Source organism: Lepidochelys kempii, chromosome 20 (genome assembly GCF_965140265.1).
Source record: "Lepidochelys kempii isolate rLepKem1 chromosome 20, rLepKem1.hap2, whole genome shotgun sequence".
Lineage (NCBI taxonomy): Eukaryota > Metazoa > Chordata > Testudines > Cheloniidae > Lepidochelys > Lepidochelys kempii.
The window spans coordinates 1,228,672-1,253,501 of NC_133275.1; the positions used below are offsets into that span (position 1 = coordinate 1,228,672).

General features: G+C 59.5%; 1 protein-coding gene across 2 annotated transcripts; it reads left to right on the top strand.

Annotated features, from left to right (window-relative positions):
* TAMALIN (trafficking regulator and scaffold protein tamalin) lies at positions 1 to 20,495 on the top strand. 2 transcript variants are annotated; one of them, XM_073319234.1, is made up of 8 exons: positions 1 to 184; positions 9,832 to 9,881; positions 15,439 to 15,493; positions 16,334 to 16,436; positions 17,187 to 17,280; positions 17,975 to 18,041; positions 18,128 to 18,194; positions 18,447 to 20,495. In XM_073319234.1, the coding sequence occupies exons 1-8, from the start codon at positions 8 to 10 to the stop codon at positions 18,902 to 18,904; spliced, it is 1,071 nt and encodes a 356-aa protein (XP_073175335.1). In that variant the 5' UTR covers positions 1 to 7; the 3' UTR covers positions 18,905 to 20,495. The 2 variants fall into 2 exon arrangements, with proteins under 2 accessions (XP_073175335.1, XP_073175336.1); XM_073319235.1 differs by lacking the exon at positions 1 to 184 and adding an exon at positions 4,013 to 7,395 and having other exon boundaries at positions 9,832 to 15,493.
* Positions 20,496 to 24,830: the final 4,335 nt, after the last annotated feature.

A 24,830-nucleotide genomic window follows, 5' to 3' on the forward strand; every position in this document is an offset into this window, starting at 1 on the left:
CCCGGCCATGACCCTGCGGCGCCTGCAGCGGCTCCAGCCCAAGGAGGAGGACGCGGCGGGGGCAGCTGCCCTGGACCCGGGCCCCGCGGGGGGCGGCCCCTTCCCGGCGCTGGGCGGCTGCCGGGCGGCCGAGATGTACCGGGCGCTGGCGGCCTCCGGGGGCACCTTGCCCCGGGCCCGTAAGGTAGGGACCGGACCGGGACCGAGCGCCCCCCCGCGGGACAGGGACCGAGCCCCCCGGGTCCGGACCCTCCCTGCCCCCTAGATCCCTCCCCGACCGGGACCGCTGGGTGCGGACCGGACCGGGACCGAGCGCCCCCCCGCGGGACAGGGACCGAGCCCCCCGGGTCCGGACCCTCCCTGCCCCCTAGATCCCTCCCCGACCGGGACCGCTGGGTGCGGACCGGACCGGGACCGAGCGCCCCCCCGCGGGACAGGGACCGAGCCCCCCGGGTCCGGACCCTCCCTGCCCTCTAGATCCCTCCCCGACCGGGGCCGCTGGGTGCGGACCGGACCGGGACCGAGCGCCCCCCCGCGGGACAGGGACCGAGCCCCCCGGGTCCGGACCCTCCCTGCCCCCTAGATCCCTCCCCGACCGGGGCCGCTGGGTACGGACCGGACCGGGACCGAGCGCGCCCCCCCCCGGCCGGACAGGGACCGAGCCCCCCGGGTCCGGACCCTCCCTGCCCCCTAGATCCCTCCCCGACCGGGGCCGCTGGGTACGGACCGGACCGGGACCGAGCGCCCCCCCGCGGGACAGGGACCGAGCCCCCCGGGTCCGGACCCTCCCTGCCCCCTAGATCCCTCCCCGACCGGGGCCGCTGGGTACGGACCGGACCGGGACCGAGCGCCCACCCCCCCTGCCCCTGGGACAGGGACCGAGCCCCCCGGGTCCGGACCCTCCCTGCCCCCTAGATCCCTCCCCGACCGGGACCGCTGGGTGCGGACCGGACCGGGACCGAGCGCCCCCCCGCGGGACAGGGACCGAGCCCCCCGGGTCCGGACCCTCCCTGCCCTCTAGATCCCTCCCCGACCGGGGCCGCTGGGTACGGACCGGACCGGGACCGAGCGCCCCCCCCGGCCGGACAGGGACCGAGCCCCCCGGGTCCGGACCGTCCCTGCCCCCTAGATCCCTCCCCGACCGGGACCGCTGGGTACGGACCGGACCGGGACCGAGCGCCCACCCGCGGGACAGGGACCGAGCCCCCCGGGTCCGGACCGTCCCTGCCCCCTAGATTCCTCCCCGACCGGGGCCGCTGGGTACGGACCGGACCGGGACCGAGCGCCCACCCCCCCTGCCCCTGGGACAGGGACCGAGCCCCCAGGGTCTGGACCCTCCCTGCCCCTGAGATTCCTCCCTGTGGGACCACTAGATATGGACCGGACCGTGACCGAGCTCCCCAGGGTTTGGATCCTCCCTGCCCCTTAGACTCCCCACCCCCTGACCGGGCCTGAGCCCCCCAGGGTCTGGACCCTCCTGCCTCTGAGCTTCCCATCCCACCAGACCCGCTAGGTACAGACCAAACTGGGAGCAGGGCCAAGCCGAAACCCCCCTGGACCGAACCCTCTCTGCCCCCAAGCCTCCCACCTCACTGACCCCGCTAGGTAGGGACTGACACGCTGACGCCCCCCAGTACCTCCCTGCCCTGGAGCCCACTTGCTCTGGGACCAAACCCCACCCCCACTCCTGAGTGCTCCCTCCAGGACTGGGATCGAGCCCAGACCCTCCCAGCTCCCACCCCACCAGACCCATTAGGTACAAATGGATGCTGCCCCTGAACCTCCTACCCCACTGGGCCCACGAGCTTTGGACCAAGCTCTGCCTGACCCTCCCTGACTTGTCTCCCTGGGGTGCAGCCGGCACCTTGTGTTGTCCCAATGCGTTACCTCCCCACCCATGGTGTGTGGGATGCAGGGAAAGGCCACAGGTTCCCCTCATCCCCCAGGGACCTGCCAGCTCTAGGGCATATCCCTCCTGTGTGTGATGCCACCCTGGCCCTATGGCACCCCCAGGGCCTGCTTCCCCTAACTGAGACTCAGCCCTCCAAGAGCATCCGGAACCCGGGGCCTGTGGTGCTGCTGGGGCTGCGGAGATGGGTGCGTTTAAATCCTCCTGCTTTAGGGTCTGAACTGACCCCAGCGGGGTGGGCATTAGGGAGGAGCAGCCTCCGCCGGGCAGGCTTTCCTGTACCTGCTCCCTACAGGCTTTCTCGCATCTTCTGAAAACAGCCGCTGCCAGGCCCTGCTGGAGATGGGACATTGGGCTAGAAGGGCCACTGCTCTGAGCGGGCAGTTCCTGGGAGCAGATGGTCAATGCAGACAACTTGTCCCCCTTGTTGATCATCAAACTCTACATGGCTGGAGTTCTGTGTAACTTGGAGAGGAGGGGATATGGGAGGGTAACTTTTTTGCATATAAATCAGTGGCATGTTCCACTTAATGCTTATAGAGACGCTGATGGGTTAAACTCAAGATGTAAAGCTTTACAAAGATCTGATACAGTTCTGGCTCTCTGCTGGTTTCCTTCCTGCCTGCCTCTCACAGTAACAAAGGACCAGTAACAAAGGCAATGAAGAAGCTAGTTGGTTTTGCTTTTGTTATAGTCCTCTCTAGGTCATTTCGCTACCAACTTTTCATGCCCTAGCCCAGTGCCACAATGCTTGGGTTGTAAACAATGCAGGGAATTGTTTGGGTTTAAACCTAACTCCTCACTGGAACTCTTTTTAAAAAAACAAAAACAAAAAAAAACCTCATGAATTTTCCACTGACCTCTGTAAAAGCTGATTATACATGACGCTTAAGTGTGGGGCTTAAATCTGACATGACATGTTCTAGTGGAAAGAGAACACCTTAGGCTCATTATGTGGCCAGGGACACTGAAAATTTTTACACAACATGGAGGAAAATAACTTTAAGAAACTTCGCCCCTCGTGGCCTGAGAGACGTTCTGTCTAAGGCTGTCAACTGACTTAGGCTGGTCCCTGGAAAAAAATCCTGGCATTCCATGTAAAAGAGTTGCTTCCAAAACTGGGGCTTAAGTTGGTAACTGGCTTAATCTGCTGGGCATGATGGGAGAGTAAATATTAGGGTGCTGGAAAGTGAAGTGTTTGAAATGTCTTGGTTTAAAAAGTTTTCTGTCTTGAACCAAGTTATCAAAACTTTGCCCAGAGAGAACTGGCTGTCGGTGGGAAAGAAAGGGCCGAGTCGGCAGAACTACGGGAGCATAGCCCACAGTTTGCTCTAGTGTGAGCATTCCTGTCTCGTCAGCATGTATTTGTGTCAAAAACACTTATTCAGGGCTCTGGGAGCTTGTACACATGCTAGAAGTCCTATGAGCATAGGGACAAGCATCCGTAACGCTCTCCCATCCGCCCCAAAACAGACGCTGTCTCTCACAATATAAATTGTCCTTATAATCAACTTGTCATCAACAGTTGCCTTTGATATCCCTCAACCTGTAGGGTTTTAGTCAGGTCACATGAAACCCCTTAAATTCCACCTGGAAAGGAACTGGAAGCTAGTACCTGTTTTGGAGCAATTTCCTGTGGCCAGTGCTTCAGGGGAAGCCATAAAACCCCACAACGTCCCCTAGCTGTGCAGAGTTCCAAGTGACAAGCAGGGGAGGAGAAATTCCTTCCTGACCCCTGCTGGCAGCCATGGCTAGAAGCATGAGGTTTGAGAACACTTATAGCGCTCACTTAAGTATTGGGACAATGGATGCTGATTTTCATACCCTTCCTATAGCACAGTGCTTTGCAGGCAAAGACAGGTCCAAAGAACATGCCGACCAAGTTAGACCCAGCACAGCAAGGGATGGGATGGGGGTTAGGATCAGAACACAGGCTGTGCTTTCAGTGTGAACACCCCTCGTTGGCTACAGTCCAGTGTTCAGTCCTCTTCTGACAGCTGTTGAAACCACTTGCTTCGCTTAGTAATACCCTCTAGCGGGGAGTTCACCGGTCAGTTATGTGCTTTTTACGGAGTGAGATGCGGGCGTTGGAGCAGTGGGGGGGTGGGGGGGGCGGGTGTGAGGGCGTTACTGGAGAAATAAGGACTCGCTTCCTGTCCAGCTTTCCCACCCCCGTGGCAGCCTGGAAACACTCAGCGGCTGTTCACCAGGAGCTCTGAATGCAGTGCTCTTGGTGAGGCCAGGCCTCTCTCAGAGGCTACAAGTTCTTAAGCGATCAGCTTTTGGGAGCATGTGTTTAGATCTTTCGGGGGAGCCTGTGATGGCACAGCAGGCTTGGCTCTGCGTGTCCGGGTGTCACGACCGCTTCAGGACACGGTGACGCAATTGTCCAGGAAGTGAGGAACATCACGAAACAATTGGTGGGGGAGAGAAAGAAACAAATGACTTCTCAGGTTCCCTTTTTCAATAAGCTTTTCTCAATGAGGGTGGCTAACGTGTGCGGTCAGGAATAGAGCTGTGGAAGCCATGTCTAGTTGCCTTTTTGATCTCTGTGACTAAGCCACATCAGCGTAACTTGCTGAGGTGGGGGGGTGGTTCTTAGGCGCTCTCTGTCTAGTCAGACGTCAAGAGCTGCCGAAGAGCAAAGCAGATTCTCTTGTCTCCTGCCAAGACAGAAAAACTGTCGCCTAAATACGGATGCCGCAATCTTGTGCGGTTGTGGGGGATTTATGTATCCGCGAAGTTATGCTGTCCCGTCCCGCCCTCCCCCTCGGTGCCCACGTAGAAAGCTGAGTTTGCACCCCTAGCTGAGAACTCCTGTCTCACAAGCTGAACCAGTTGGAAGTGAACGATACAGACGCACCAACCTGTCGCTCAAACAGCATCTTCTCGGATTCTAGCCCCCCGGGGCGCAGGCTGCCCGTTGATGCAGAGCTGGGCGTCAGGGCTCTCGGGTCTGCGCCCAACACTGCCGCTGACTGGCTGTGACCCTGAGTAGGGCATGTCCCCTTCACATCAGCTTCCCCAGCCGGAAAGTGGGATAATACCGCTCTGCACGTTCCTCTGGCTTCCCCTGGGTGAAGAGCGCAAGAGGAGCGGGGTGTTACTGGGCGCAGGCTGCTAGTACCGGCTCTGAGTGCTAGGCCAGGGCACTGAACTCGCAATCTGAGCGAGGCAGATCAGACAGGATGTGCTGGGAGGCCAGCAGGAGAGAGTCACTGGAGTTTTGACTCCTGTGGCCAGGAGGGAAGGCACCCGGGAGGGCTCTGAAGGCAGCAGGTGTTGACTTGGCAGGGCAGACTGGCCCTTTTGCCTTCAGCTGGCCATGCTCTGGTCCCCCCAGAGCGTGGGAGCTCTTGGCCCTACACTCTGACTCTCTCTCTAGGACTCTGCATGCTTTACGCACTCATTCTTGGGTGTAACTCAGGCTCCTGGCAGCTCAAGCTGTGGGGGACGCCCCTTCCATGCTGAACCATAGGCTGGCGCTCGGGGCACAGACAGACGTCACTCAGAGGCATTGCACAAACTTTCCTAGCCATCTCTCAAAGCAAGTGAGACTTTCAGTCTCCGAGGAAACTTCCTGAAAGTGGCTTGGGGCTAGATGGGGTGGAGGGAGGGGGAGCCGAGAGGCTGGTGATGCAAAGATCTTCAGAAGAGAAGTGAATCTAGAGGCTGATGCTCTGCCAAGAAACTAGAAGTTAAACTAGGAAGTCATGGATGTAGCTTCTGTGGAGTTGCACTCTTAGCTTCCTGGTGGGGAGGGGTGGGGTGGAATAGTTTCCACATCAAACTTCCTGAGGGGGGTCACTGCTGGAGGGGATGGCTTCATGGTCTGATCATCATGTTTGAAATGGTTGGACTTCCTGGAGCAGAGCTTGGGTTCCAAGCCCAGGAGGGCTGACTCAATGCAGAGTCCTGGAGCTGGCAGAAGGAACGGTCCAAAGGCTGCCAAAGCGCAAAGGGGACAGCAGGCCTTGTGTTGGTGCCAGAGGGAACTACGACCTAGCAAGCGTCAGCCAGAACAGGGCTTCAGTGCATCTGGGGCTTAATCCCCAGAGCACAGGGTATGCGTCCAGGGGGTTGGCTGCACAGTGCATTGGGTCTACGCCTTTGCATCCACTTAGCTCCTCAGCACCTCTGGAGGACAGAGATGTGTGTTCTGGGCAGGTCACAGTGGGAAGACCCTGCACTTCTCTGCTTGGATGCTAATGATAACAGCCTGCCTTCCCCTGATCCTTTACCCAAATCTCCCCTCCCCCCACCCGCCCCCCACTGCTGTCCCTCCTGACACCCCCGAGCCAGCTGCACTCCAGTGGCTTGCGAGCGCTCTTGTGTGCACAGTCTGGGGTCTTCCAGGCTGAGACTCAGCTGTGCAGAAACGTGAAGAAAGCCGGATAGTGGCAAGCCAGGCCTCACCCAGGCGCTGGTGCCTCCAGCCCCAGGCAGGAAACCAGCTCTGCTGGCGAGTGGATGAACCGCGTGGTTTGTTTGTGGAGCTGTCGGGAAGCAGGACCGGCGCATTTCACTTTCAAAACCTGGATTTCCATAGGAGGCGCAGAGCCATTTGCATGGTCAGTTTTGATGTAACTTTATCAGCACCCGGCTCCTCCGAGCACAGAGCTCCCTCCCTTGTTTTGGGGGGGAGAGGGGGAAGGGATTAAATTTCCACTCTGACTCCAGCATGTCCCAGCTGGGGAGGGTAGACCTGGCAGTGGCCCATCATTACCTAGGGAGGTGGTGGAATCTCCTTCCTTCGAGCTTTTTCAGGTCAGGCTTGACAAAGCCCTGGCTGGGATGATTTAGTTGGGGATTGGTCCTGCTTTTGTGCAGGGGCTTGGATGAGATGACCTCCTGAGGTCCCTTCCAACCTGGATAGTCTGTGATTCTATGATCGTTACCCACATGCCTGCCCAGCAGAAGTAACAGTGCCCCACCCCCAGGCCGTGGTGTCTGTCCGTGCTGCCTCGGGCTTTGTGTTGGAAGCACATGTTGGCACAAGAGCCTGTTTAATTACACAGGGCAACACCAGGTCCATGGTCGCTGCTTAATTGTTTGATTCTATCAGGGACCAAATGGGGGACCGGGGCGGGGGGGGGTAAATTTTATCCTTGGAGATAGAGCAGCAGCTCCCAGCTGGCTGCCGTCTGAAGCTGCCTTGCTCTGCTCCACTCAGGAAGGGCTGTGGCCAGGCCTCTGGAGTATTTATTTATTCTCTGTGCTCTTTCCTCCCATGGTGCAGGAGCTTGGCTAATCTGGCGGCTGCAGGGGCTCCCTGGGCTTCAGCTGGCTGGCCGGCTCGCATCTTAGCGGCGTCCCCGACTGGGCTGGCTGTGTGTACGCGTTCTGCCCGCTAGCACTACGGAATTGGCCAGGGTGGCATTCGGCAGGTGGCAGCCCGGCCCGCCCGTGGGCAGCCCTTCTCTCTGACCCAGCCTTAGGAAGGAAGATGAGCCCGACTTGCGAGGGCAGGGTGCTAAGTGGGAGAGGTACGCTGGGCTGATGGTGCAGTCGAGCTGCGGGGGAAAACGGAGGCTTTGGCTGGCGATCCGGGGAGCCTGGGGCAATGTTCTAGCCCAGTGTTTATTTTCAAACTAAATTCCACTTGTGCTGGGCGGCTGGGCTTTTCAAAGGCAGTTTAATAAAAACCTGCTGTCTGCTTCGTGGCCGCTGCGAGCAGGGATCGGGTTGAACCAAAGAGCAGCAAAAAAAGACACTTGGTGACAAAGCCCCGTCTTTATAGTCGGCCGCTGTTTGTGCCTCGGCCGAGATGTCTGAAATTCTCACGGCTGACTATGAAGTGGGTTCTGGGGCCGCCCACCTCTGGGGGGTCCATTTATACTAATTCTTCTGCCTTGCCACTGCCTCCCGTCAGGCGTTGGTTCCCCGTTTTTTAAATGACCAACAATGAGGGGGATTGTTGAATTTTGCATTAAAAATCTGACTTTGGAGTAAAACAAAGAGGGCTTTCTGTCCGCGGGGCTTTCGTCTTCCAGCCCCAAAAAGCGCTTGCCATGGCACGCCATGTACAGAACGTGACAGGATCCAGCGATTCCGTTTGACGTCAGAACGGGGGACAAGTGTTAAACAGATGCAAGCTCCAGCTTAAATCAAAGCATGATTTGATCTGTCCCCTGGCCTGGTGGGATCTGCTTGCGGCCAGAGCAGGGCCTGCTGTTTGTCCTCTGTAGCACATTTCGTTCCCAAGTGCTTCACAAACTCTATCAAGGCGTCACTTGCTCCACTGCCAAAATGCAGCTGCATCTGGGGTGACGTGCAGCCACTGTTGAAATGACCCATCCGCCCTGCACATTCAGGAGCCCAGTGCACCATTTCCCTGCAGGCAGGACTAGGAAAGCTGGTGTGGGGGGCGGGTAATTGCCCAGCTAAAATTTCCTGAGGTTGGTGTCCCTCTCACGAAGAGGGACAATGGGATCTGAAAGCGCCGCGGGACTTTGGTGTCTCCTCTCACGCAAAGGGCAGCGCCCCCTGCTGTGAGATCTGCTCCCTAGCATCAGGCTGGGGCGGGAATGGAGCCAGGACGCGGCTGGCTTGACGCCTCCTGGGGCTGTTGGCGGGTCTCGCAGTGCGCGCAGTGCCTGGGCTGGATGCTGTGAGACGCTGGCAGGTCGCAGGCTTGGGCAATGCCTGCAGTGTTCGGGGTCCCTGTACCCTGCTGGAAGAGACCCCCGGCTGGGTCAGCTGACTCAAGCTGCAGGACTGAACATTGCAGTGGAACTGATCAGGGTCAGGCCCTGGCTTTGAAACCCTGAGAGGGCCTGGGGCAGAGGGCCTGGGCTCCAGCCCCTGGGTCTGCACTGCCCCCTCCGGTGCCGCAGCCAGAGCCCCGCGGGCCGGCGTCAGCTGACCCGGGCTCAGAGACTTGGTGCTGCAGGGATCTCTTGTGGCGCTGGGTGGCTGATTTCAGGAGTAAATAGCTGTGTCTTGTCCTGCTGTTGCAGCCTGGCGCTCCCCATTGGGGCAGCCGCCAAGGGCTCCCCTGGCCACAGAGCGGGAGGCAGATGCTGGAGGGCCGGGGGCTCCACATTGGGAGGGGTCTTAAATCACCTGCTTGAGCTGGGCAGTGTCTGCTGGTGCCCGTCTGGGACGTAGCAGCTTGGCAGGGGGTGGCTGCCTGACCCTGAATGGCTCCAAAGGGGCAGAGCCCGGCCCCTCTTCCCAGTGCCCCTCGAGCCCTTTCTAAGGGCCCGCCGGAGCTGCGGGGGAGGCAGATTTTACACTTGGTTGCGCTGGTCGCTGGTGCACCGATTGTGGCCTGGCGAATCTGTGGCTTGGGAAAAGGCGGGGCGCGGGAGAGCCGTTTTGGTGGCCTGGGTAGAGGTGAGCTCTGCCCAGGTCCCCTGGGTACACGGAGACGTGTCACAGTGTGGAACCTGACTGTATGCTGGGTGGCAGCCCTGTGGGAAGGCAGAACCTGCCGCCCCTCCCTCCCTCCACGTTCACACGTGACCTGCAGCTAGGGCCCGGGGTGGCATTGGCTCTCCATCTGGCAGTTGGGATCCCTGGGGCCTGGCCCAGCCATCGACTCGCTTTGTGACTGGCCGGGCTGGGTCAGACCTGAGGGTCCCTCCAGTCCCGTGTCCTGGCTCCAGCAGGGGCCAACAAGTCTGAGCTCATCCCCCGGCTTGCTGGGCTTTATATCCCTGCCACACTGTTAGCCGTGATCGCTGGGCCAGGTCACTCCCTCTCTGCCTAGCTGCCTTCCCCGGGGGCAGGGAAGCGGGGTTAGGGGGCTCAGGGGCTCACCTGCCAGGTGCTAGGGAAGGGCCACGTGCTCTGTCGCCTGGCAGTTCTGCAGCAACGCTCTGGGGTCCCGTGGCAGAAGTGTCTGTGATTGCACGCCGAGCGCAGGGGGGAAGGGATCGGCCTGTCTAACGTTGCTCTGTTTTCTCACTCTCTCCTAGGGCTCTGGGTTCCGATGGAAACCGCTGAGCCAGTCCCCGGAGCAGCACCGGTAAGCCACACTGCTTCCTTAGCCCAAACAATAACCGGGGCCAGCAAAAGTCTCTTCTGACCTCTGAGCACAGCAGCCTGGAGCGCCCGCTTCGGGGAGCTCGTCCCGTTGGCAGAGGAGCGGTGTCACGCTCCTTCCTCCTCTCCCAGCCAGAGCAGCCTCTGGCTACTCCTTAGCATCTCGACAGGCTCATAAAAAGCAGCCTCTGGTTTCTGATCAGCTCTTGGGTGTCGGCCGTTAACAGTCAAGGGCACTTCCCCCGGTTGTGGCTGTGATGGCAGGAGGTGCCCACTCCTCAGTCGTCCCAGATCAGGCATGCAAACCAGCTTGTGGTCTGTGGGGCTGGACCAGGGCAGGGGGTAAGGGGAACAACCCCATGGTGGCCTGCCAGCAAGGGAGGGAGGCTAATTGTGTGGTATTTATTAAAAAAAAAACAAAAAAACCAAACCCAACAGCAAAATAAAAAAAACCCAGCCTAATATCAGAGAAGTTTCCTGAATTTCTAAAGCTTCAGGGAAGTTTAAAACGTTCCCTCTGCACCCCAAACGCAGCTGCACTGGGCTTGGGCTAGGAACCCCGGGGAACAGGCCAAGCCGAGTGGGGATGCCAGAAGTGAACCAGCATTGGGCTGCAAAGTCAATTAGTGCCTCAGAAGCGTTCCATTTGTAACTAGCTCCCCTGGCTGGGGGCAGGTGGATGTGCTAAGAGGCCATTGGGGCTGGGGACCAACATGTAGCTTGGCCTTGTGGGAGTTCATAGAATCATAGGACTGGAAGGGACCTTGAGAGGTCATCTCGTCCAGTTCCCTGTACTCATGGCAGGACTACGTATTATCTAGACCATCCCTGACAAGTGTTTGTTCAACCTGCTCTTAAAAATCCCAAAAGATGGAGATTCCACAACCGCCCTAGGTAATTTATTCCAGTTCTTAACCACCCTGACAGTTAGGAAGCTTTTCCTAATGTCCAACCTGAACCGCCCTTGCTGCAATTTAAGCCCATTCTTCTTGTCCTATCCTCAGAGGTTAAGAACAACAATTTTTCTCCCTCCTCTTTGTAACAACCTTCTATGTACTTGAAAACTGTTCTCATGTCCCCTCTGTCTTCTCTTTTCCAGACTAAACAAACCCAATTTTTTCAATCTTCCCTCATAGGTCATGTTTTCTAGACCTTTAATCATTTTTGTTGCTCTTCTCTGGACTCTCTCCAATTTGTCCACATCCTTCCTGAAATGTGGTGCCCAGAGCTGGACACAATACTCCAGTTGAGGCCTAATCAGCGTAGAGTAGAGCAGAAGAATTACTTCTCGTGTCTTGCTCACAATACTCCTGCTAATACATCCCAGAATGATGTTTGCTTTTTTTGCAACAGCGTTACACTGTTGACTCATATTCAGCTTGTGATCCACTATGACCCCCAGCTCCCTTTCTGCAGTTCTTCTTCCTAGGCCGTCATTTCCCATTTTGTATGTGTGCACCTGACTGTTCCTTCCTAAGTGGAGCACTTTGCACTTGTCCTTATTCAGTTTCATCCTATTTAGTTCAGACCATTTCTCCAGTTTGTCCAGAACATTTTGAATTTTAATCCTATCCTCCAAAGCACTTGCAACCGCTCCCAGCTTCATATCGTCCGCAAACTTTATAAGTGTACTCTGTATGCCATTATCTCAGTCAGTGATGAAGATATTGAACAGAACCGGACCCAGAACTGATCCCAGTGGGACGCCACTTGTTATGCTCTTCCAGCTTGACTGTGAGCTACTGATAACTACTGTCTGGGAATGATTTTCCAACCAGTTTTGCACCCACCTTATAGCAGCTCCATCTAGGTTGTATTTCGCTAGTTTGTTTATGAGAAGGTCATGCGAGACCATATCAAAAGCCTTACTAAAGTCAAGATATAGCACATCTCCTGCTTCCCCCCATCCACAAGGCTTGTTACCCTGTCAAAGAAAACTAGCGGTTGGTTTGACACGATTTGTTTGTGACAAATCCATGCTGACTGTTACTTATCACCTCATTATCTTCTAGGTGTTTTGCAAATTGATTGCTTAATTATGGCTCCATTCTCTTTCCGGGTACAGAAGTTAAGCAGACGGGTCTGTAATTCCCTGGGTTGTCTTTTTATAGATGGGCACTATATTTGCCCTTTTCCAGTCTTCTGGAACGTCTCCCATCTTCCATGACTTCTCAGAGATCATTGCTAATGGCTCAGATATCTCCTCAGTCTGCTCCTTAAGTATTCTAGGATGCATTTCATCAGGCCCTGGTGATTTGAAGACATCTAACTTGTCTAAGTAATTTTTGACTTGTTCTTTCCCTATTTTAGACTCTGATCCTACCTCATTCTCACTGGCATTCACTATGTTAGACGTCCAATCGCCACCAACCTTCTTGGTGAAAACCGAAACAAAGAAGTCATTAAGCACCTCTGCCATTTCCACATTTTCTATTGTTGTCTTTCCCCCCTCATTGAGTAATGGGCCTACTCTGCCCTTGGTCTTCCTCTTGCGTCAATGTATTTGTAGAATGTTTTCTTGTTACCCTTTATGTCCCTAGCTAGATTGATCTCATTTTGTGCCCTGGCCTTTCTAATTTTGTTCCTTTCTAATGTTTGTTTATATTCATCCTTTGTAATTTGACCGAGTTTCCACTTTTTGTAGGACTCTTTTGAGCTTTAGATCACTGAAGAGCTCCTGGTTAAGCCAGGGTGGTCTCTTGCCATACTTCCTATCTTCTCTACGCAGTGGGATAGTTCTGCACACCAAGGTGTTGGAAAGGTCTGCAGTCAGCAAGGGATCAGAGCACACAGGGTGGGGGCCTTGCAGGGCCAAGGACCTGACTGTCGGAGGATCTGAACACCTTCCACAGGGTGGGTCCCCAGCATGCCCAGAAATTCATCCTGCATCGTAAAACCAAGGCTGCGTGCCAGGAAAACCCATTAACCCTTTGGGCTCCGGGCACAAACCTGCTGAAAAGCCCCAGAGGCTGCAGCTCCTCTCGGAGTGCTGGATTTGCTCACTCGCTGGCTTTTATCTCAGCCTTCCCGGGGTTTCAGGGTGACCATTCACCACTCAGTCCCACCAGGTTGGAAGCTGCAAGCTCTGCTCAGGACTGGGCCTTTAGCAAGGCCGTGACAGCAATGACCGAGTCGCAGAAGCATGTCTTTGAACCACAAAGAGGAGTCTATAAATAAAGGCTATTTTGAGCAGTTCGCAATGGCAGGTGATTGCGTGGGGGCAGGGGCAAATGATGCATTTTCTTTACCAGAGGGTGAAATTCTCCCAAGTTAAATAAGACCCATTATGAGCCAGATGAGTGGCTGGAGCTTGTTAAGTACCCGCTATGGGGCAGGCATGACCCATCGCACACGAGACTGTCAGTGGCCTCTGGAACGCCAGCAGCCTGATGGTGTGGGGATCCTTTCCCTCTGCAAGGCTGACACCAGAGCTGGGAAAGGGCCCCGCAGATTTTGTGGTGGTGCCGGCTGCTGCTGTCCTGCCTGGCCGGTGCAAACCGGGGGTGTGATGGGGGCTTTTCCCCTCCTAGGACTCTGGCTCCTGCCATTGCAGGGGCTGGGCTCTGACCCAGGGAGGTCTCTCCTCTCCAGCCTCTGTGGCGCACGTAAGAGAAATTCAAAGCCGGCTTTAGTTATCCAAGTGCCAGCAGGATCCAGCTGGCAGCTGAGTCACTGTCTCTCGCACATGGACTCTTTTGAGAGGGCTTTGGAAAAATCCCGGCCCTCGGCCCCTCAGCGTGGAGTCCGGCTGGAGCGTGAGGCGGTGCTTGGGACCGGATTTGTCCCAGGCTGCAAACCGGCTGTACGCGGTGGTGTCCTAACTCGCCCCATGAGACCCCCCCCGCCAGACTTGCTGCTTCCCAGGGGCTCGGGCTGTCCCCTCGGTGGGGCTGGCATGGCCGTTGGCTAGAGTCAATGGGCTGGCTGGAAGTGCAGCTCTTTTCCTGCCAGCTACACGTGGGAAAAGCTGCATCGCCTTTGGGAAGGGGCGCCTGGGGTTCATTCTGAACTGAAGGGCTTGTCTGCACTAGGAACCTGGGAATCTCTGCTGGTGCCACAGAGCCGCTGGCTTTAAAGCGGGGCTGGCAGCTGGGTTACATGTCTGCACTGGGAGCCCAGACACGGGGGGGTCTGTTACCCTCGTGCGAGTGGTGCTTTACCCTCAAACGTGTTACACTAGTGTAGTGTCAAAACCGGGGGGTTGCCCTGTAGCTACGCTAGAGCAGAGATCCCGAGGGCCCCAGACAAGCCGCCTCCCGGGGAAAGTAAAACTGATCACAGCCCCGATGTTTTGGGTGCCGGAAATGGGACCAGCGGAAACCTGCCATCAATCCAGGCTCCTTCCCGCGGAGACTAGGATGGCTTTAAAGCGGGGCTTGCAGCTGGGTTACGTGTCTGCACTGGGAGCCCAGACAGCGTGTGGAGGGGCAGGGCTTGTGAGCCATCCCATGTCATGTCCTCCAAGGCTTTCTGACAGGGCTGCACCACTGTCCCCATTTTCAGTGGGGGGACGGGACATGAGGTGCAGAGAGGTTAAGGGACACTTCCAAGTTCACAGCACCAGGTAGTGTCAGACTCGGCTTCCTGACAGCGGCGATGATCCTCGGTGCTCCTCCAGGTTTGCCGATAGTTCCTTTATCTCTGCGCCCCCTGACGCCCCGGAGAAGGCCCATGACTCACACTGAATCTCGGCGGGGAGGTGTTCTGCAAAGGCTTAATTCAGTGAAAATGCTGAAGCAGCTGCTTGGCCAAGGGGCACGACGCGCTTTCCTGCCGCCTGCCTGCCTGCATTGTTCTGGAGCACGGGAATAAACCCATTTGGGGCGTAATCACTGAGCTGCGGGCAGGAGACGCTTACGCAGCTTGTTAAATAACACGCTTCGGGGAGGGGCGGGACCAGCCCACGGGCAGCTGTGAAACGGGGTGGCCTGCGGGGTGGGGCCTGAGGCTTGGGACACAGAGCCCGGCAGGGAGAGTCAGGGTGGATTCCCCTTTCGTGGTGGGGGGGTGGGGTTCAGCTCTGGGTCGGGCCAACGCTGAAGTAATCACATCTGTGTTGCTGTCTCTTCCCCCCTCCTGCCCCTTGCTGGGGAAGCTGCACAATTAAACATGGCTCTGGCCTCAAATAGATCATTCCTGCTTTAAACCTGGGAGCTGGGGCTCCTGGGTTCTAGCCCCAGCTCTTGGAGGGATTGCAGTCCAGTACCTGGAGCAGGGGGACCAAGAGCTAGGACTCCGGGGTCCTTGTCCTGGCTCTGCTACTGACCTGCTGTGTAACCTTGGGCAAGTCACTTAACCCTTCTGCGCCTCAGGCCCTGGCTCAAGGCCCCTGGGAGAGAGGAAGCGTCACTGGGATTTGAACCTGCTCTGTGACAAGGGGGGTTGAGTTTGGTAGCTGTGCTCCATGCCAGCAAGACGCTGCTGGGGGATGGGGGGATATCAGTGCAGTGAACAGTAGCAGTGACATGGGTGAGATGCTGCCCTGGGCGGGGCGGAACTGGGAGTCTCAGGCCACTGCTGATGGCCCGTTCTCTCCCCAGGAAGGTGATCACGCTGGAGAAGGAGGCAGAGGAGACGTTTGGGTTTGAGATCCAGGTGAGTGCCCTCCCCGAGGGCAGAGAAATCAGCTGGCACTCGCTCTAAGAAAACCGACCTGAAGTGGGATTCGGATCATGGTTCTACCGGGCAGCGCTGGCCGGGCAGGCCCCCTGGGGACCAAAGGCTGCCTCTCCTAGCCGCCACTCCTCCCGGCTGGTGGTGCCGGGGGCCAGCCAGTGCGCCGCACGGCCCGGTGTAGGCGTCCCAGCCCCAGCGGAGCAGTGCGCAGCCGTTCAGGGCTCTCGGGCACGGGGGTGGGGTTGCCCTGTGGCCGTGGTCGGCTGTTGCCGGCAGCGCTGCTCCCTAGAGCAGTAGCAGGCTCGCGGGGTGGAGGAGCTGCCCTGGTTTCAGCGATTTCAGACCAGACCTTGCTCTGCATTGACAGTATTTTTAAACGGTCTCTGAGCCAGAGTTTATTTTTAGCAGCCATGATGCCGAAGTTACAGAAACCGCCCCCGACTCAGTCACGGTTCAGATGGCGGGAGGGGGCCGGCAGCTCACGCAAAGCAGCCATCTGGAGCGGGCTGGGTTTGGGGGCCCATGGGGGGGCCCCCGTCGCTGGGCGTTGCTAAGCACTATGCAAAGGGTGGTTAAATACGGATCGTTGGGGGGGCGGCTCCTGACGTGCGGGAGGCTGGCGCAGGGATGCGGAGCTGGGGGAGGCAGCGTAGGCAGCCCCTGGATCCTCAGCTGTAGCGGAGACCTGGGGAGGGAACGCAGCGCTGGGAGATGAATGGTGCTAACCTCGGGGCTGGAGACTTCCCGTGTATCTAGCCGGCCGGCCAGTGCTCGCTCAGCCCTTCCCACTAACAAACTGGCAGCGGCTGCTCATTCCAGACCTATGGACTCCACCACCAAGACCAGAACAGCGTGGAAATGTTCACCTTTGTCTGCCGGGTCCATGAGGGGAGCCCAGCCCAGTTAGCAGGGCTCATACCCGGTAAGTGCATCGCGGCAGCTCCCCGGGGCTCGGTCCCCATCTCACACACCGGGGCGGGACGAGGTCTGGAGGTTGGGGAGGCCAGCCCATGATTGCACGGGGGGCCTGTCAGAGCCAGGGGTAGGACCAAGGCATCCAGCGGGCTGAGGGACCCCGGCGTCCTGGCTTCCAGGGGCAGGTGTGAGGGGGAAGTCACAACCGCTGCCCTTCGCAATCGCTCCTGTTTGCACGCAGCCCCTGGCGGGTGCCAGGCACACAGGCAGTCTCCCCCGCCTTATCATGTCACCACACATGCCACTGCCCGGTGCAGCCCAGCGCAGGAAGTGACTCTGCAAACTTCACTGGGGCATGGGGCCCTCCAGGAGCAGACAGGTTGGGGTGGGGTAGCCCTGAGCTCTGCCATGGGCTGGTTCTTGTGAAGCTCCTGGCCAGCGAGATTCCAGCTGGAAGCCAGGACTCCTGGGTTCTGTCCCTGGCCCGGGGAAGGGGTTGGGGGCTCGTGATTAGAGCTGTGGTGGCCGGGAGCCAGGACTGTGGGTTCTTGTCCAGTTGTGCCCTGAGTTTAACTTGGGGAAAGTCCCTTCTGTGCCGTGTGGCTCAGGCTGCCCTGCCCCTTTGTGCAGAGCTCAGGGTTAGTGTGGGAGAAGGGCTGGGAAGGGTGCAGCTGCGTCAGCCAGTCCCCTGCGGGGGCACCGAGCTGAGGTTCGTGCCCACAGGCACGGGCGGCTCTAAGTGCTCTCTGCTTCGCAGGAGACACCGTCACCGTGGTGAACGGGCTGAACGTGGAGGGCGTCCGACACCGCGAGATTGTGGAAATCATCAAGGCCTCTGGGAACGTGCTCAGGTGAGATGCCTGCAGCCGCTCCGGGGCGCGGGAGAGCTGGGGCTGCATTTCCCGAGCTCCATGTGGGAGGTGGGGATCTACTGCCCCAGTGCTCTGGAGCCTGGCTGGCTTGTCCCGGAGGTGGGGCCGGGCAGGCGGAAGCAGCCAGTGCTCACGGGAACTGGCTTCCTCAGACAATAACCCCTGCCTCAGAGGGACTGGGGGCTGCCCTGGTGCGGCCTGGCTCCCGGAGCCAAGCAGCTTGCTTAGAGCAGCTCCTGCTCATCCCCCACTGGCTGGGGGGGCTCGTAGCCAGGGGGACGGGCCACCCTTGGAGTGCCCCTGGCTGCGAGGGAGCCTGCTCCAGCTCCAACCCCTTTGCCTGGTAACGAGCCGAAATGAAGGCTCCTTCCCCTCTGCTGCGGGACTTTGTCAGGCCCAGCTCAGCCCCAGGCCCCTGCTGCCAGGGGGCAGGAGGTGGATGAGCTGGTCCCAGGACAGCCCAAGGACCCCACCTGGCGAGGCGGTTTCCTGTGCTGGCCTGAACTCCAAAGAGCTGAAAAAACATCCAATGACCCTTTGCTGCAGGGGTTTGGGGGGGTGTCTTCAGAGAATACCCCCTTTGTCGTGGGGCGGGGGAGGTTGGCAGGGGGACCCCCTTTCGGCAGGGGGGCTGCGATTCGGTTGATCGCTACCAGAAGCTTGCCTCTTGCAGGCTGGAGACGCTGTACGGGACGTCCATCCGGAGAGCGGAGCTGGAGGCTCGGCTGCAGTACCTAAAGGTGAGGCCGTGAGCTGGAGTGAGCGACCCGCCCGTCCGCAGCCAGGTCCCCGCCGGGCGGCTCTAACTGGCCTGTCTGTCTTGCAGCAAAGCCTGTATGAGAAGTGGGGGGAGTACCGCTCGCTGATGGTCCAGGAGCAGAGGCTGGTGCGTGGTGAGTGGGGGCACTGGGCTGCGGGTGCGTGTTTTGCTGTGGGAGTGGGAAGCTGCTGGGGCGGGGTGGGAACCTCCCCTTTCTCACACCCAGAGTGCTGGCTAAACGGAACCATCTGGCAACTGCTGGGGCCAGTCGGGGAGGGGACTAGTCTGGTGGCTGAGTCCCCGAATCTCTCGCCTGGCTCCTGGGCTGGCCGCTGCGCTGTGCGTCCCAGCGCCTGGCCTGTTCTAACGCCCCTCGCCCCCCCAGGGATCGTGGTGAAAGACCCCAGTATCTACGACACGCTGGAATCCGTCCGCTCCGGCCTGCACGGCGCTGGGCTTGCCAGCAGCTCCGTCTCCTTCGGGAAGATGCTGTCGGACGCGGGCAGCACGTCCAGCTGCGTCAGCACCACCGCCGAGGAGAGTGAGGACTCTGTCTACCAGACCTGCTTCTTCGACTCGGCCGATTCCCTGGACGGGCACCCTGGGCGGGACGGGGGCAACGCCCCCCCAGCCCTCTCCCAGCGCCGGCCCGCCCTGACCCGCAGCGCCAGCGTCAAGTGCAGCAGCAACGGGGCCGTGGGCTGCTTCTGGGAGAGGCCAGGGGACCAAAAGAACTGCGTGGTCACGCCCCGCAAGAGCAAACACACCAGCTTCCGGAAGCGGCTCCTCAAGTTCATCCCAGGACTGAACCGCTCTCTGGAGGAGGAGGAGAGCCACCTGTAGGGGGCGCTGGCTGCCGGGGCAGGGGCACAGAGGCCACGGGGGGCCACCAAGTGGCCAAGTTTTAAGAAGTTTGGTTGGTTGGTTTATTTATTTATTTATTATCCCGGTTGGTGCCCGCGGCCTGGCAGAGCGTGGGGCCAGGGCCTGGGTTTCAGTGCTGGGGGGGAGGCTCTGCTGTGAAGGGCAGAGGGGATTTTCGCTCTTCCTCCCCCCACCCCTGAAGGAGAAACACATAAGGGGACGGGGGGACAGCAGGAGCTGGATCTAGCCCCAGCAGCAGCCTGCTCATGGGAACTGCTGGAGGAGGGAGCTGGGCCCCTCTCCGCGATTAGGGGTGATTTTTCAGGTGTCCTGGGGGAATGGGCCCTTTGCTTCCAGGCCTCATGTGACCAAACCCCTCCAGTAGCTGCGGGGAGTGGATGCGCTGATGGGTCAGAGCCTGTTTGAGGCTGCGTCAAAACAAGCTCTGCCCTGAGGCCGGTACCATCGGCAGGGAGGCTGCGGGAGGAGAGAGCAACTGTTCCTTCCCCAGGCAGCGCCTTCAGCATGAGGCGTGGGAGAGGCTGGCCTGTCTCTCCAGGGGGCCAGGACTGTCCCGGGAAGAGAGGGATCCTGGTGCTACCCCAGAGGCTCGCAGCAGCCGTGACAAGTGCTCCGAACGGAGCCGTAGCCAGAGGGATCTCGGAGCAGGCAGCCCCTTCCCCTGACGCAGCGGGGAGCGTCCTGGCCTGGAAAGGTGTGGGGTCCCCCCCGCTGCTTTCCCCTGGAAGGCAGCCAGCAACTCCGCTCTGTTCCAGCCACATCCTCCTCCTGTCTCTGCAGCGTCAGGGCTCTGCGTGACTTCCTGCGAAGTCTGGTGCTCTTGTCAGCCCCACTTCTGGCACTGGCTCTGGGCCCAAAGGTGACTGAACCGTGGGGCTGTCCGTGTCTCTCCACCACACCGCTCAGCCTGGTGACGCATTAGGCCTGTGATGGAAGGTCCCTTTGTAATCTCCTGATGCCGGCAGAACTGCTCGTCACTCTGAGACCGCGGTGCGGGGGCTGTCGCGTGGCCGGGCGAGAACGCTTGGGCTGCTGAGCACCCTGCGGGATCAGACCCTGGGGATGGCTGGCCCAGAGGCGAGCTAGCATCTTACCGGGGCGTGTCTGCTCTCTGGGACGAGGAGTCAACGCGAACGGACAGCCCTGGCCTGGGAGCAGGATGGGGTTGCATGGCCGAGGGTGACTCCGTGTTCTTCTGACTTGCAGCCCTTCAGGAAACGGCTTTACGTCTCCATCCTCATGCTCAGTCCCTCTTGCAGGGGGAGGGGAGAGAAATTGGTTCCACAGAGCAGAGGGGAACTTCCCAGCAAAGCTGGTTCTTATCTCAGGAAATAGCCACGGAAGAGGGTGGCTCAGCAAGTGAGGGCTCCCCACTGGACGGAGCCCCCACCCCCCAAGCCGCAGTAGACAGCAGGGGGGGGCAGGGCTGCGGCTGGACACGGGTGTGGCCAGCTGTGGTGGGGGGAGGTGTGAGGTTTTGTGCGGACACGGATGTCGCTGTTAAAATGCTTGGCACGGATTCTGATCAATACAATAAGGCTGTTTTGCACCCGCGTGTGGTTGTTGTACTTTCACCTTGGATCACTCGCTTCCAGAGATGGGGAAGCCTTTGCCTCCCCGAGGCGGATGGGGTGGACCGGGGGAGCGGGGAGGCGAAAGGACGCTCCCCTGGGGTCAGTGGCAGACCTGGCTACGGAACCCAGGCGTCCGGACTCCCAGCCCCATGCAGCTTGCATGGGCTGAGTGGCTCAGAGGATGTCTCCATTAAGCTCCTCTATTAACCCCCCCATGAGTGTCTGTCGGGGGCCACGCTTTGCCCTTGGGTGAGCTCTCTCCAGCACAGCCATACCCCTTCACTGGGGGGCAGAGGGGGGATGGGAACTGACCACGTGCAGCAGCCCTTGCCCGCACTGTAAATGGAATCAATTGGGGGGGGGGGGGGGCAGATCCTGCTGATCAGGACAGGCTTCCTCCTGCTGTCAGTGGGGTCTGCTCCCCGAATTCCCAGCCTGCAGGTGCCTCAGGCCAGCCCCTTGCTGGGAGCTGCTCTCCTCCAGCTCTGCCTGGAGCTGGGAGGGAGTCCCAGTGTTCCTGTGGCTAACGGGCTAATTGCATGTGAGCCATGCCCTAAAATAGCCCTGCATCCACGGCAGGGAGTGGACTCTGGGGAGGTCGTCCCATCACCATGGGGCTGCAAGCCAGCCCTGCGCCCAGCTGGACACAGGCGAGGCCGCTTCAGCTCCCGGACGGGGGTTCCACGGGGCTAGTGAGGTGCAGGAGGGAGGGCGCAGACCTGGGTGGGGGTGACGGGTGGTAACAAGGACGCTGCTCCTGCTTCTAGGGCCTGGCTGAAAGCTGAGCTCCACGGGCCCGGGTGCTGCAGTCAGGTCCTGCCCCAGTGAGCTCCAGTCTGAACAGACAAAGTGGGGGGATAACCCCCTCGTGTCCAGGTGGGGAACTGAGCAGCTTGCCCAGGGTCACACCTGGAGACTGGGAGTCGATTCTGGATCGGAGCACCAGTCCCTGAGGCAGCAGGCAGAAGAGCCTGGGGCAGGGAGGCCGGTGTGGGGAGAGGACACGCAGCTTCCCAGGAAAGGCTGGGGCCCACCCCGGCTCATCGGCGCCCGCCCAAGTGCCATGGGCCTCCCTCCGTGGAAAACTTCCTGCTGGAGGTACAGCTGGTAAGTGGGGGGAATGGAGGGGGAGGGGCCGTCTTATGGGGCGGGGGGGCGGGAGCAGTGAGCCCCCACAGTGGCAGTTCAGGGGCGGGTTGCTGCCGAGGGGCGCAGTGGCGATCCACCCAGATGTGACAATGTGACTCAGCAGGGAGGGGGGAGTGTTGACCTGGGAATGTGCCCTGGGGATGGGAGACCTGAGAGCCTGTCCCCTGAGCCAGGAGGGGGAGGGGGAGGTGACACCTCCGCCCAGGAATGTGAACAGAGGCTGCAGCAGGGAACCTGCTGGGTGGGTTTAGTTTCAGTTTGGGGCTCGGTGGAGGAACACAGGGAACCCCAGGGCTGGGGTCTAAGCTCCCTGCTCCCCCAGAAGGACGTGATTGAGGGGTCCTGGTTGTACCCACAAGCTCAGTTTGGGACTGTTCCTGTTGTCCAATAAACCTTCTGTTTTACTGGCTGGCTGAGAGTCTCAGTGGATCCCAGGAAGAGGGGTGCAGGGCCTGGACTCCCCCACACTCCGTGACAACTGGTGGCAGCGGTGGGATCTACTGCACCCCGTGAACGGCGCTTCCTGCAGTAAGTGACTGGGGAGCAGTAAAACGAAGGGGAATTGACGGGGACCAGGCGTGCTGAAGATTCAGAGAGAGACGGTTTCGGGGGGCGGTTAACCCCTGGGAATGTGTGACCAGAGAGAAAGACTTTTGCAGTAACAGGGTCCCCCAGGGGATTGCAGCGAGCGGTCCCAGGGGCGGAGGAGTCTGCAGCTCGACCCTGGCAAAGAGTCGGTGACCTCAAGAAGGACGGGCACACGAGGGGCTTTTCCTGGAAACCGTGGGAAGCTGCCCGGCCTGCGAGTGGCCAGCAGGGAGATGTACGCTAAACGCCTGAAGAGCGACCTGGTGGAGCTGTGCAGGCAGAGGGGGCTGCGCATCGGGAGGTCCACCAAGGAACAGCTGATTGCCCAGCTGGAGGAGAGGGATCGCTTGGATGACCCGATCCCTGTCCCTGAGGGAAGCTGCCCGGGGGACGCAGCGTGGGCCCTGGGGCCTGACCGGGCTGGGAGGGGTCAGACTGCTGCTGAGGACATCCCGAGACCCTTCCTACCTATGTCCGGGGGAGGGGTTGGGGGAAGCCCAGCGAATACCGAGGGCACCCTGACCCCGGCACCCAGCAGGGGATCCTCCCAGCGGAGCTCCCCATCCCTGGAGCGGAGGCGGCTGGGATGGGAGGAAGGTCAATGGATACTGGGATACGGGCGCGGAGGTGACGCTGGCCCGGCCCGAGGTGGTGGCCCCAGATCGGGTGGTGCCCAACACCTATCTGACCCTGACAGGGGTGGGCGGGACCCCATTTAAGGTGCCCGTGGCAAGGGTACACCTGAAATGGGGGGCCAAGGAGGGCCCCAAGGATGTGGGGGTACACCACCATTTGCCCACTGAAGTTTTGATGGGGGGAGACCTAGAGGACTGGCCAAGCAAGCCCCAGGCCGCCCTGGTTGTGACGCGTAGCCAGAGCCGGCGAGGGGCACTGCGCCCTGACCTCGGGGAGGGTATCACACCGGAGGCGCAGGACCCTACCCTGGTGGGGAGGGAGGGCCGAGGGGCACGGCTTAGAGAGGCGGAGGCCTCAGACCTGGCCAGCGAGAGGGAACCGGGCCCCGTCCCTGCCCCAGCTGCTGAGTTCCAGGCCGAGTTGAGGAAAGACCCCTCCTTGCGGAAGCTCAGGGACCTGGCCGACCTCAGTGTGGTACGGACCATGAGGAGAGGCTGCCAGGAGAGGTTCCTGTGGGAGAAGGGGTTCCTGTACCGAGAATGGGCTCCCACAAGGGAAGTAGAGTCCTGTGGGATCAGGAGGCAGCTGGGGGTCCCCCAGAAGTATCGCCGCAGGCTCCTGCACCTGGCCCATGACATCCCCCTCGCAGGGCACCAGGGAATCCGGCGCACCCGGCAGAGGTTGCTACAGAACTTTTACTGGCCCGGGGTCTTTACCACGGTCCGGCAGTATTGCCGATCCTGTGACCCCTGTCAGAGGGTGGGGAAGGCCCGGGACAAGGGGAAAGCGGCTTTGAGACCTTTGCCCATCATAGAGGAGCCTTTCCAGAAGGTGGCCATGGACATCGTGGGGCCTCTCAGCAAGACGACCCGGTCGGGGAAGAAATACATTCTGGTGGTGGTAGATTTTGCCACCCGCTACCCCGAGGCAGTGCCCTTAGCTTCCATTGAAGCAGACACCGTGGCCGATGCGCTCCTGACCATTTTCAGCCGAGTGGGGTTCCCCAAGGAAGTCTTGACAGACCAAGGCTCCAACTTCATGTCGGCCCTGCTCCGGTGCTTGTGGGAGAAATGTGGGGTCCGGCACGACTGGGCCTCAGCGTATCACCCCCAGTCCAATGGGCTGGTGGAGAGGTTCAATGGGACGCTAAAGATGATGCTGAAAACCTTTATGAACCAGCACCCGCAGGATTGGGACAAGTACTTACCTCACCTGCTGTTCGCATACAGGGAGGTGCCCCAGGAGTCGACCGGATTTTCGCCTTTCGAACTGTTATATGGCAGGAGGGTGAGGGGCCCCCTGGACCTGATGAGAGACGAGTGGGAGGGGAAGGCCACTCCCGATGGAGAGTCAGTGGTGGAGTATGTCCTGATCTTCCGAGAGAGACTGGCTGAACTCATGGGCCTGGCCAGGGAGAATCTGGCCAGAGCCCAGAGGAAGCAGAAGGTCTGGTATGACCGCACGGCACGGGCCCGTGCCTACGCCACCGGGGATCAGGTGATGGTTCTCATCCCAGTGAGAAAGAACAAACTACAGGCCGCCTGGGAGGGCCCTTTCAAGGTCGTCAAGCAGCTCAATGAGGTAAACTATGTGGTGGAGCTGTCAAACCGGGCGCACCACCGCCGGGTGTACCATGTGAATATGATGAAGCCATATTATGCCAGGGGGAATGTGGTGTTGGCCGTGTGTGGACAGTGGGAAGAGCAGGGAGATGACCCTTTAGTAGATCTATTCCCTGGGACCAGAGCTGGTTTCCCCCTGGAAACAATTCCCCTCTCGGATCAGCTAACCCCTGCCCAGCAAGCTGAGGTCAGGGAGGTGCTGCATCCGTACCGACAGCTGTTTTCCAACCAGCCTGGACGCACTAATCTGACTGTCCACCGGGTGCAGACAGGGTCACACCCGCCGATAAGATGCTCCCCCTTCCGAGTCACAGG

Coding starts and splice junctions, on each gene's coding strand:
- TAMALIN (XM_073319234.1), top strand. CDS start 8: ATGACCCTGCGGCGCCTGCAGCGGCTCCAGCCCAAGGAGGAGGACGCG. Junction 9,882..15,438: donor CAGTCCCCGGAGCAGCACCG/GTAAGCCACACT, acceptor TTCTCTCCCCAG/GAAGGTGATCACGCTGGAGA. Junction 15,494..16,333: donor CGTTTGGGTTTGAGATCCAG/GTGAGTGCCCTC, acceptor TGCTCATTCCAG/ACCTATGGACTCCACCACCA.